The sequence below is a fragment of the Struthio camelus genome, chromosome 2 (genome assembly GCF_040807025.1).
Source record: "Struthio camelus isolate bStrCam1 chromosome 2, bStrCam1.hap1, whole genome shotgun sequence".
In the NCBI taxonomy this organism is placed as follows: Eukaryota; Metazoa; Chordata; class Aves; order Struthioniformes; family Struthionidae; genus Struthio; species Struthio camelus.
Genome location: NC_090943.1, coordinates 58,546,689 through 58,559,787, shown reverse-complemented (window position 1 = coordinate 58,559,787; position 13,099 = coordinate 58,546,689). Strand labels below are relative to the sequence as shown.

Genomic DNA, 13,099 nt, shown 5'->3' with positions numbered 1-13,099 from the left:
GCTAATCTCTCAGAAAACTTTTTCAAGTTCTTTATTAAGTGGAACTATAGAGAGCAATTAATAGCATTATATTATTTCCATATTACTGTCATTACCATTTCCTATGCTCTCAGATATAAATCGTCCGCTTTTTGTTGCTGGGTTTTTTTTGTTTTGGGGTTTTTTTTTTTTGCTTTTTGCTGTTTCCACCTATCTTCAGTGAGCTTCCTGGGGAATGCCGAGATCCCTTTCCAGAAGCTGATGCAGTTTATTTAGAACTTTGCAAAATGCATGAGCAATTTATTTTCCTTCTCAAAGTGCATTTATCAACATTGCTCTCAATTACCATCCTGTTCCACACCTATGCTAATTTCTCACAGTTCTTCCTGGTCTTAAGTTATCTAATTAACCCATATCTGCTACAAATACTGCTCTTTCTCCTTTCCAGACCATTACTAGTTAACACAATACCGACTACGAAACCTCTTGTCATCTACTGTTAGCCTGCAGGCAAAATAAAAAATGATGATATATTCTCACTTTTTATTTTCTGTTTCCTAGATTTAGATCCTGACCATATTTGACCATCATCTTCCAACTACTAAGCATCGTTAGCGGCTTTTTACTGGCAATCTTGTCAAAAACCTTCTGAAAGTCTAAGTTTGCATTAGCCAGTCTGAAATACCTACTGGTTTACCTGGTAATGTCAAAGAAATGTAATAGACACTGAAGGACAAGTTCCTGTCCATAAATTATGCTCATTAGAGCCTACAAAATTATATTCTTCAATATTTTATTATTCAGCGTTTGTGAATCCAACCAGTTACTGAGTATAACTGTAAAGCTTATTGGTCTGTAGATCTCTGTATCCACATACCTTTTAAATACAGAGATAATATTTGTTACTTCAGCTTTCCAGTGCAGCTGTTAATATAAGAGACTGTGTTGACTTTCTGCTAGCAACTGAGCCACTTCCCTTCTGAGATGCTTCTTAATTCATAGCCTGGTAACTCCCCTCTTTATGAATTACTAGCTTTTTTCCACTACTACTTTACTGACACCTCAACCTCTGCTACTATCTCCTTTTTATTAAGAAAAGACAGCACATCTGTAAGAGTACTTTAAAATAACCATTGTGTTGAAGATCAAAACTAAGAATGATTTTAATTCTCAATAAAATCTCTGTCACCCATGACTATTCCCCTGATCAATCAGTAATGAATAAAATCAGGTTTGTACCCTGCTATGTTATATTCCTAGCAGCTCTTTTTAAACAAAGAGATTTTAAATGTCCTCCTCAGTTTAAAAAAAAAAAAAAAAAAAAAAGCAGCAGCTACTTTTGCATTTGAAGGATACTCCCAAACTGGAGTCTTTTCAATTGGAGTGTTAATTTTTTACATCTGCATAATCAGTATGCAGGTTCATTGTGTCATGGTAAATTTGATTAATTTTCAAGACAAATATATTCTTCATCAGTGATGTTATTAAGAATGATTAAGTATAAAGTGAGGTAAATACAAGTTTTGCAAAACACCTGTGAGGTGTGGTGTAGGAACTTCTGAAATTTTAGCTTTTGCTTAGGTTTTTACTTCCTCTGCAACAGGCAAAAACTTACTACAGTTTTGTGGAAAATAAGTGAAGCTCCATTTAAAAAAATGCTTATTTTGTAGGGAAGATTCAACCTGATAATGATTGTCCTAGTCTTATTTATTAATTTACTTAATGGTGGTTGGAGAGAATTCTGAAAAGCTTTAAACTCAATCAGTCAAAAATGTAAAATCTCACATTCCACCACTCCCAAAGGAGACACGCATCATTTTCTCTTGAAATTGAAACTCTTGACCTAAATTTGATGTAGAATAGCTTCCTTTATTTGTGGTGAAAAGAGGCTGTGGAGAGCATATTGTTAAGCAAACTGTTTAAAAACAAAACAGAACGCCACCACTACCAATAAAGGTCTATTATGCAGATTTTGAGAGCAGCAGAATGCAAGTATTTGGTTCATTCAGTTGTGTTTTATATACTGAAATATCCATTGCACAGCATGAATGGAGAAATGCTGTTTTGAAAACTAAGTAAAGATAACAGCATGGATTTTTAAATGCTCAAGTTTTTATCTCTCTGATGTCAGCTGTAAAAGCTTTGCAATTTTTTTTTTTTTTGCTAACCTCTCTGTGTCCTTCCCTTCATCTGAATATGATTTTTTATAACAGCATTTATACTAATAAATACCATAAGCTTTCCTCCTAGCAAAGGGCTGAGGTTTAGGTTGCTAAATCAATTGATACGATCTCAGCACTCCAGAACACCACGTAAAGACAACTGAAGATTGGGGCTTTCCAACAGAAGTAAAAGGCACTGAAATTCTCTCCTGAAAATGGAAAGCTCTACCAGTGAGAATTTTCAGAGCCTAGCCAATTTTTTTTCCCTTACCATTTGTTTTAAAACTTTCTTCTATGCTTTAATATTGCTTCTTGCATTTTCCTACTTGGTTCTTCCTTTTCTTAATTAAAAAAAAATTACAATGCCATCTGCTGTCTTTCAGTAGGAAGAAAGTAATTATTTTTATCAAAAACATTTTTAAGTCTAAACAATGGTCTGTCTTCCTAACTTAAAAAGCTAGTGACATAATCACATATAAGACTGTACAGCATCTGAATTCTGAAGCACAACATTTGCAAGTGAATCTTCATCTGGTCACAGAGCCCCCTGATACTGAGCGACTGCAGGAGGACTCAACCACATGATTCACCCTGTAGAGCTACAGCTTATCACATATGTCCAAAGGAATCCCTTTTCCCTCTAAAATACTCCATCTGTTATAGATATAATCACATAAATGCCATTTAAATTATCTATGATTTATTTGTAGAACCATTTCAAATCTGTAACTTAGTTGTCTACAATTATTACCAGTTATTTTCAAACTTCAAAAGAATTCACTTTTTACCATATTAGTCTGTGGTATGAGGCTTGAATGCAGGCTCTTTGTAAAAAGACTTGAGGAAAAAAAAGGAGGATATGTACTCAGATGGAGAACAAATCCAATGCTAGGATCTCCTTTGCAAAGCCTGTAGGTCTTAACTAGAAAAGTTAGTAGTCTCTATGAAGTCTTATTTCATATTTTAGGCAGAATTCTCAGCAGTCTCTGCACTGAGTTACACAGCACTTATGATGGTACTAAAGCTGTGATATCAAAATGATGCATCGCATTCTGCAACCTTTAAAATTAAAGATATTTCCTGTTTTAAAATGTTGTAAGAACAGAAAGTGTATCACGGGCTAACGAGCAGAACAAATTGAAATGTTATTTCAGAAACATCAATCTAAAGAAGAAATCAAACTAAATATTTTTTGCTAAATTCTTAAATTTAACAAGCACTATTACTAAAAAACCTCTATATTTAAACTATTCTCTCAGTAAATTAATGCAAAAACATTACAGAACACTATAAGAAGTAGCCATGATTAGCAGAAGTCCCAAATTTAAACATCAAACAAAAAGCGTTTAGACCGTTTCCTTATACAAACCACAAGTGTAGCTTTGTTTCTTAAAAAACAAGGCCTAAATCCCCTTCTGCTTCCTAACAATTTATAATAATCACTAGGCAAATTCACAAGAACATTTCTGCTGCAAATTTCAAAAAATTGAAACAACCTGATCTTCAGTTCAGCTGCTGCAGTATGCAGCAAGAACATACAACTTTTGGATGTCTAGGGGAAGAAGCAAGGAACGTACGCTTTCCCTGAGCAAGTAAGATATATCAGCCCTCTAACAAGCAAGTGCTTGGTCGGAGGCGTCTGAAAGTGACATCATCCTAGACCTCTTCGTGAAAACACTTCCATTTCTAATAGGCTTTAAAATTTGCTTCCAGTGTAACAAAATTCTGTTTCCACTTTAGCCTACATTGGTAACACTCCTTTAAAAACAAAATAATAAGGTGGAAAGCACTATGAGATATATGTACAGTATGTTTTCTAATTTTAATTTATATTTTCTAAAATTGCATTTAGTTGGGTCCAAAAATTAAAGGGAGAGTGGATCATTAATTGCCCAAAAGAAAGAGAGCGTCTGCTTGACTCACATCATTTGGATGAAATAGTGTTAATGGATTAAAGAACCATACCTGTGACTTCCTTTAAACGTAAATTTCTCACCTTTCTAATTATTTGTGTAAACCTAGTTTCTTTTAATAATCAAGGCATTGTTTTTAACTGACCAGTCAAGTCATCCAAACAAAACATATGGCATTTCTCACCACAAGAACAGGAAAAAAGGTAGAGGGTAACAGAGGGGATATGTCTGCACTACAGTACACCAGAAAGTTGGGTATTCCTAAGAATGAAGCAGTAGCACTTGGAGTTCGGAACAACGCAAAAGTCACAGAGAACACTAAGGAAATAATATGGTTCGTCCTTGCTGCGCTCCACTTAGCAACAGTTTTGCTCCCCAGGCTACTGAGTTAAAGTTACTGGTGATCATCTCCCCATGTCACAGATGCACTGTGGTAAGACATACCTGCTAACAAGAAATCACTCTTATCAAGACATGTACCGGCATTCGCATATGAGCTTTCATAATAGGTCTGAAGCATGGTATCAAAAAATCATTTTGTTTGTTTCTGAATACTGTTTTGTATCATGTCTTTCAATGCAATAAAGTTTTCTAAAGCAATAATGAATTCACTTTGTATATATTCTTTGCAAATATCCCATTTTCCATGTTTCCTCGGAAGCATGCAATCCTTCCTCGTACATCATACGAGGAAGTGCCTGCCCTCATGTCTCTCTAGAGGATAAAGCCATCCAATTACATCCAAAATAAGCTTGGAAGAACTACTGAACCAAAGTACTGCTCTTTTCTCTCTGCTCTATATGAAGCTTATAGCAATTAATTTAGAGAAGTAGTTTGGACAGCTACCAAATGGAGACGGAACAGCTACATCTACGATTTTGTGATATTTTTTACATATGGCCAATCAAGAAAACCTTCTCCTGTGTACTTGCTAAAATTCACAATAGCATTCTTATGTTTTCTAGCATGACCCAAGTTTGTGGCATGCTGTTTGCTTCTTTTTCTTCTACCTACAGTCTATTTACTTTCAAATATCTCTAATATTTTCTCTCTTGCCTCCTAATATGCAATTTGTTTCGCTTCACTATTAATTAGCTCTTTAATGGCAGTTAAGTCTGTAAAAAACTCTGCACAGTTTCTTACAGTATGGAAGGCACTATACAACATAAAATTATAGAAAAAAATTATTTTGGAAATTCAAATAATGCATCATTATCCCTTAGTGTACAGTAACTATACAATTAGACTTTTCAAAATGTTTGCTGTAGTATTTGCTCAGTAGTCTGCAAGTGTATCCATGTTGGTGTCAAATTAGTCTCTTCTTGGTTACTGATTAATCATTCAGCAAACCACAGCAGAACCTGGAAATCTTTGGGGTCACCTTGACTGTACTGACATGTTTTGCTGACGGATGTGTGGACTACTTTAAAAGATGACAGAAAGAGCAGATTGTAAATGATAGCCACATAAAGTACAGTCCAGACACATGTAGGCACCACAAACCAATCCTGAAACTTGTTTTACATTTCTACATGTTTTTAATATTAATGTAACAAGTTTGAAATATAAATATTGATAAATCCTCACCTTTATGTGCAGGATTTGTGCTATACATGAATGGACATTCATATTGCTTTATGATGTTTTGCATGCTGTTTTAAAATCATATAATTTTTAAAGAACATCATACAGGAGAGATGAAAATATGTCCATATTGTAAAATATAAATGTTTCTTATGACTCTTGAATAGCAAAATCCAGCATGTTCCAGAACTAGTTCTTGATGGATTCAGAAGAAGTTAGACCATGTACACGTCAGAAATGGACCCTTTTTCCCAAACCTTCCTCTCCTTTTCTCAGGTAAGCCAAAGGACTATAACTTCTGTAGTTATGACAGAGGGAGCAGAAATTAAGTGAAAATCAGCTAGGTAAGCATGCGCCTGTAAAAGCAAATTCAGAATAACAGAAAGCTAAATTGATTTTGTTGCTCTTTTTCTTTTTAACTATTCAGGCAAAGGAAGGTCTGACAAGGGGTCTTGATTCAAAAAACCGATAAAAAAAATTCCCTTGATTTCAGCAGCCTTCTAATTAGTAACGCATGCTAGCAGAAAAAAGACAGTAGGTTTCTTTACAGGAAAAATCTTGAACTTCACCCTTTCATATGAAAATACCTAGAGGTTTACTAAGCAATGAGAAAAAGAAAGCACAGAAGATTAACATTACCTTACCCACTGCAAAAATCAGATACTTGAGAGATTCTGGGTCTCCCTCAGTCCTACACAGCGAAGCGAATACAAAACTAATGAGAGTTTAGAACAAAGCATTTTAAAACAAACTGTGGCAGTTTGGTAGCTGATGCCCGAATAGCTCAACCATCTCTGCACTGATGGTAGGGTAGAGGACTGGGGAGAGCAAACCTCACCAGCTGTGCTATGCTGAACTCAATCAGCTTTCAGATCTGTGATACTTTACTTGTCCTGCTGAAGAGGCAGGCAATCAGATGCCCATTTCTGTAAAGTTATCAACAGTGACTTTAATCTCAAGGGCCACTGCTTAGAAAAAAAAAAAGGGTGGAGAGGAGCAAGGATATTTACAAAGAGTGGGAGTGCCCCAACAAATGTGAATTTAACAGTGCTTTTCATTAGGCAAATTAAACATTGTACAATATACTTTCCTCTTAGGTGCCCTCCTCCTCTGTTATTAGGTGGAAACAATTTAGCAGAGATCTCATTAACTGAGGATCAGGTTCCTCTGTGCTTCCTTCCTGCTCATGTCTTTTCCTCTCACACTTATATATGCAACACACAGCTGTGGTGCAGTCAAGAATAAGAGCTTTAAAATGTAAGTGCTAGGAATAGAAGCTCCACCCTGAATCATTTCCAGCCCTAACACTTCTGATTTTAAGTCTACAATAATTCAGCTCTTTAGACGATTTGGTTTCATTTAGCTACAGCTGCAGGAGCACTAATCATGATGAATTTATGTGTTTGGCATTATACTAGCTGCTTCACTTTAAAGGCTGAGGAAATGTCTACTATTCCCCTTCCCCCATGCACACATACAACCTCACACGCTCTGTTCCATTTAGAGGTTAATTTCCCGAAGTATTCTGGAGTACACATTTACCTGGACTGTCTTAAAAATGTGTCTACATTACTGAGGTTCAGTGTAGGATTAATGATCAAATCCGGAGTAATCTGAAGGAGAAGGTCAACAGATTCAGCTCCCTTCCCCAAAACATTATACCAGCTTTTGCACAGATGTTTCTCAAATTACACACACTACATGTGTGTGTGCGTGTGCGTGTGTATAGGTTTATAAATATATATATTTATAAAAAAATCCCACATTGTGCTTGGTACTACTCTGTTCCAGAAGAAGCAAAGGTAAAAATGGAAAGGGAAGGGAGCAACAATTAAAATTTGGTTCTCTTGGTTGGATGTACATCTAACTCACGAGCCAAAGGTTTACACTGGAAACATAAAAACCAAAATGCTCTGTAGTCTGTCAGTTCTCACACGAGCTAGGAGTCTCAGGGGACTCTGCAGTAGCCATTGAACCTGACCTCCACCCAGGTTGGGTCATTTTAAATTTGACTCTTGGCACTTGCCCAAGAAAGGGAGCCATTCTGAGGCAATTTGCTTTGGTCAGGCTTCTAGCTCATTTTCATTCGGGGAAAATATCACCTAAGTCAAGGGGAAGATTCAGAAGGCACTAAAATTCCTTGTTTTTTGGTAAAGCAAACATAGCAGATGTGCAAATGTTGGCAGCAGGAAGAGAAAGAGGATATAAGAGACTGGGGGAGCTGTAGCAAGTGGAAGATGATGGGGACAGGAAAAAGGGGACATAGCAGAATAGGACCAGAGATGGGAAAGGGATAACAGCATTGGTAGCCAAGCGAGTACAAAATACCCCTATAGTCCTATATTCTTCTTCCCAGTGCATATACTATGACCTAGTAGTCCTTGCAGCATTGTACTTGCTTCCTCATAGAAGATGGGAACTGAAAAACACTCCCCCTCTCAAAAGGACCAAGACTGTTTCCTGCAATTCCCGTGTAAGAAGCTGGTCTCTCAGAAGCAGCATATCATTCTAGAGAGGTCTACGCACCAATCCTTTTTATTGAGATCTGACGTATGGGTCCCCTGCCTACCCTCCCTCCATCCCTCCCCCTCTCTCTCTCTTTCATGTGGCCTCTGTAGAGGGAGTTGAGATGTTGGAAGCAGACAGCAAGCACACACAGGTCGGGGTAAAGAGCTGAGAATAGATGTGCTTCACTCTTTAGATCTGTCAGGGGAGAGAAGGGATGAGAAAATTCTTTCTGAAAGGAATGGAGCAATTCGCACCTCTCAGAACTGTTGTTTCAAGCTATATTTATCTTTCAAGCCATATTCATCTCCATCCTGTATTCTCACTCAGCTCAGGACATCCGACTGTGATGAATAGGTCATTTCACACCTTTCTGAAAACTCTCATGTTTAAAGGTCAATTTTTTTCTAAGTGCTGTATAATCCCCATGCTTATCTAACTGCCTTGAAATCTGGCACAGTTACTGCAGGTGGTGAGTAGAATTATTGATCTAAATTAGAGGTCATTTGAGTCAAAAATTCCCAAGATACAGCCCTTTTTAAGAAAAATAGCATTCCTTAACATTGACCGATGGTACCAATGCTTCCTTTGTGCACACTTCTAGAATCAAACTCTGGCCAAAGAATCTCAATTGCTTAACATTTACCTTAGCAAATGAAAGGCATCTCCTGTCTCCTTGGTATTCAGAGTTCAGATATTTTCAAAAATTTTAGCTCTACACATGCAGTGAATTAAACGCTCAGGACTTCTGGGAGTTCCTGACCCTCTGAGTAGGTCTAAACATCTCCCTCTAAATAAAAACCGGGAAATCCTTTTCCTTAAGAGGAGGAGGTTATGAAACCTTCTTCCTGCCCATACTAAGGGCTTATGAAATGTAGTTAGTCCATTTGGAAATTTAAGAAAAATAGGAAAGGAAAAGGTAACTCATACCTATAGAAATAGTTCCAAATATTCCTGTGGTAAAGGAAGGGATAGACTCTACTGGCCAATGGAAGCCCAGCCAAAACTACAGCAGGGACCTCAACTCAATGAGATTATAATAACATCAACAGCTTGGAAAGAAAGTGTGCAGATATCTACTGTGCAACAGTAGTGATATCTGCATGCAACAGCAGAGCACCAAGTCTCTATCATACAAGTGGCTTTTAAAATACCAATAACTTACTGGAAAAGGAAGGATGCATAAACTGAAAATGGTGCAAAAAGAAGTTAGGGGAGAGGGCAGGAGACAGAACATATGTGTTTCCCCTTATATGCTTATAGTCACCATAAGCACTTGTTGAGATGCTAGGACATAGACTGTATCTGTGAATTTTTTTGACTGGCTTCATTAGCAGCAACACTCTCAAATGATTCCACTGCATGACCATAGTTCCTATTTATTTTTCTATGTATACAGAAAAGAGAAGGAACACTCAGGAATCACCAGATTCCTATGCATAAATGAAAATTCTTACCTCCTTTTTACTGCTCAGCCTGGTGCACCAAACAATAAGTTTGCTCACTTTTTCCACTGCAACAGCACCACCACAAAAAGCTTCTCCACCTCAAGTCAGATGTCACCTGCCTGATGCAGCATCAAAATGAGACATGGAGGAAGGGCCTAACTAAATCCTTACAAGATTTTCATGTTCCTTTTTGCCTTTCATCACACGAAGGAGGGGTTCATCTCAACAACAAATATGGTATCATGATAGTAGATCTCTCTGTTATGACAATCACAACTCTTCTAAGCTGCTCCAGCTAATGTCTCCACAAATTCACTGTGAGATGGATAGCAGGGTAGATAGAGCGAGTGCAACTGGCAGGCCTGGTGGTGTTTGTTACCAACTAATGCACCTTAAGCCTATATTTTCTGTATTATGGAACCTGCAATACTATCAAGCAATCTGTATTTCAATTAGGGTCTTTTTCAGTGAAATTCTATCATTACTATTTTATCATTTCCCTTCATTTCTCAAGGGATGACATTTTTCAGCACTGACAAACTGTTTGTTTAATTCTCTAAGTAACTACATCAAAAATGAACCACATAAAACTTTACAAACAACAGTGCATTAGTGAATAAAAGCAAAATTACCATGTAATGTGTATGGAAACATATTCCACCTCCACTAGAGTGCCAAAGATGTTTGTTATAGTCAGCGTTTCAAAACTGAATGTCAGATGAATTCACAATAATATGATATAACAGGATACTACTGGAAGCATCTATACCAAAAACGGGTGCATAGTCGCATCTGCACTTGTATATATGTTGCACAGAAACTCAGCTTAAATGAGGCTAACAGAATAGAACATAAACTCTGACAGAGGAGATATAAAGCAGTAACAGAAATAGCAATGAGGTAAGATGATGAACTAATAGTTATATATATATATAAACAAATTAGAAATCTGGTGATCCATTCAAAGAACAACTGTTCCTTGAACTTTAGCGTCTTATTCAAATATTTCACCCATGAAATCTGCATTCAAAATTAACCACAAGCAAAAAGCTGTAATTGATCTGTGGATGGCAAAACAGCACTCTCCTAATGGGTGCCAGATTAAGTCAGATAAAGGCCATCATGAATGAAATGAACTCCAAGTAACAGCTCTACATGAATCAACTTGGAAACTAAGACTAAGTCTCAAAAACATCACAGCTCAGAAGCAGGGTAAAACATAATTATTCCCTTTTAAGGGCTTAACAATTATAGGATGAGTGGGTTCATCTATGCTATCACATTACATTTGTAATAGGAAGCAAAAGATGAGCTCAAAAAATTCATAATGCATAGTTTTTTCATTACCATTTGAAATTCAAAGTCACCTTGGATTTCAATATTTCATCAGGAGCAAGATACCTGAAAATGGACAGGTAAGGCAAAGACAAAAAGCGCAAAGAAATAGGAAGAGGCAGAATCACTCTCTATATATTCTTTAATGCAAGGTTATTCCAGTTCTCAGTCTCCAAAAAATGTGTGGAGTTGGCAGGAGGGGAAGGGATGTAGTACTGAAACTGCGTTCTCAGATGAAATGAGGAAGCAACTGACTTAATGCTCCCAAGTAAACAAATAATCTATCTGAACGATAATCATTATACATATGTTAACAAAGACTCATACATGCCACAGCTTTACAGTGTCAAAATAATAGTACGACTTTTCTTGAATCGTTGACAGCTCTAGACATGATGCCTCCACTGCTCATCCCCAAAAATGTGAAGTGGTGCTGAAGCTACTTGTGGGTAGCTTTACACAGATTCATCGACAGGTTCATAGTCTTAGCCAGAGCATGACATGACGTAGCTGGTCCTGGCTATTTTTTTTTTCTTATGTGATACTAACAAAGGAGGATTCCACAGAAATAATGTCTTCTCAAACAGAATGAGGAAGATAGTAACTAAGTCATTTTAATACCTCAAATAAAAGGTTCCTGAGCTTTCTCTTAAATAATTTTACATAAGGTACTTAGGAAGATGATTCCCATGCAGAATAGTAAGTACACGCCTTTTTACTTCAAAAGGTAGATTCTGGGGCACAGAGTATTGCAAAGAGAACAAGCAGTGAGGGAGCTGCATCAAGCAGAACTCCCTTGGATACAGCAACTGTCAGTGAAAATAAAGTATTTGAAAAGATCAAAGTAAAATTTTCACATGGTGAGAACTTGACCATTTTCATTAACAGACTAAATGTCATTTTTCCTTTTTAATGAACATACCGGGTTGATAATATTTCAATAAGTTCTCTTCTGTTCTGGACTCTGAGTGTATTCGTTTTGTATCTGGAATCCTTACCAACTTCAGGCAAATTCAGGATCTAAGTAAAAATAAAGGTGCGAAATGTGCTTGTCAGGAGATCATTTATAAAGCTAGGAAAACTCATTATCAATTTAAGAAAGCTTTCCAAATAACCCTACCTCTCATTAATATTTTAATATAGATTAGGAAATTAAGAAAATATAATGCTACTTATTCAGTGTTATATAACAATTACAGAAAAAGAGAAATTAAACTGAAGATCCCAATCTTATTCCATAGCTTTTACCCTTAGCCGGAAAAGACTCTTGTTATTATATTGCAGAACATTACAAAGACTGTAAATTATTATCATGAGGTTAGAGAGATCTGTGGGATTATACTGCACTGAGTTATATGTCACAGAATAAGAAATACGACTGTACTTGATGTTTATACTAGACTGAGAAAACTAAGAATATCTAAGAATATTTATTTTCCATTTGAGCAATTTCTGTCAAAAAGACAAAAAAATGGAAAGGTGTTTTTCTACTGAAATGTCATAGTTTGTCTTTATGATTTCTTCAGAAAGAATTAATAAAGAAAATTGGTGGTATAACCTCTCAGAGAGGAGAAATATATCTTCTACGTGTAACTCCCACTTGGCATGTTAAAAATTTAACCATCATGCAAAGACAATTTGAGCTAGACCATAAAGGGAATTAAATGTGGAGAATGAGTCTGGGAGTTTTATAGGGGCATTTATGAGACAGATTAGCCACGCAGACAATCAACATTTACTATATATCTATTCGTGCCACAATGTATTTATACAGAACATAATTAAACAGAATGAACTGTGCTTCCTAAATTTAGTTAAAAAAATCCCAATAACATTAGCTACTGAGGAAGGCAGAAAAGAATCTTAGAAAGAAAAAGATTGTAATGTATTCTTCATGTATTTTTACTCATGTTGCTTAGGCTAAGTCTTATAATCATTCTAAACATGTTACATTTCTTACAGGGCCATTTCTAAGATGGTTTATAAGAAAAACAGTACTAGCTTAACACTGAAGTCCCTATAGCCCATCATCCTATCTCAGCCAGTGGTTGAGTGCTGATGCTTAGGAAGAGTACAAGAACAGGGCCAGTGCATAGGATACTTCCCTAATACTCATCCAAACTCCACCCACCTGTAGATTAAGGCCTTTCTGAGCTGGAGGTTGTTTCTATGT

General features: G+C 36.5%; 1 protein-coding gene across 3 annotated transcripts in view; it reads right to left on the bottom strand.

Moving 5' to 3' along the window:
• SUGCT (succinyl-CoA:glutarate-CoA transferase) overlaps positions 1-13,099 on the bottom strand; it is a 332,549-nt gene that overhangs the window by 186,612 nt on the left and 132,838 nt on the right. For all 3 annotated transcript variants that reach the window (XM_068935970.1, XM_068935971.1, XM_009679424.2), the window contains one exon: positions 11,849-11,946. In XM_068935970.1, coding sequence (XP_068792071.1) covers positions 11,849-11,946 — 98 coding nt within the window. The remainder of the gene's footprint in view (positions 1-11,848; positions 11,947-13,099) is intronic.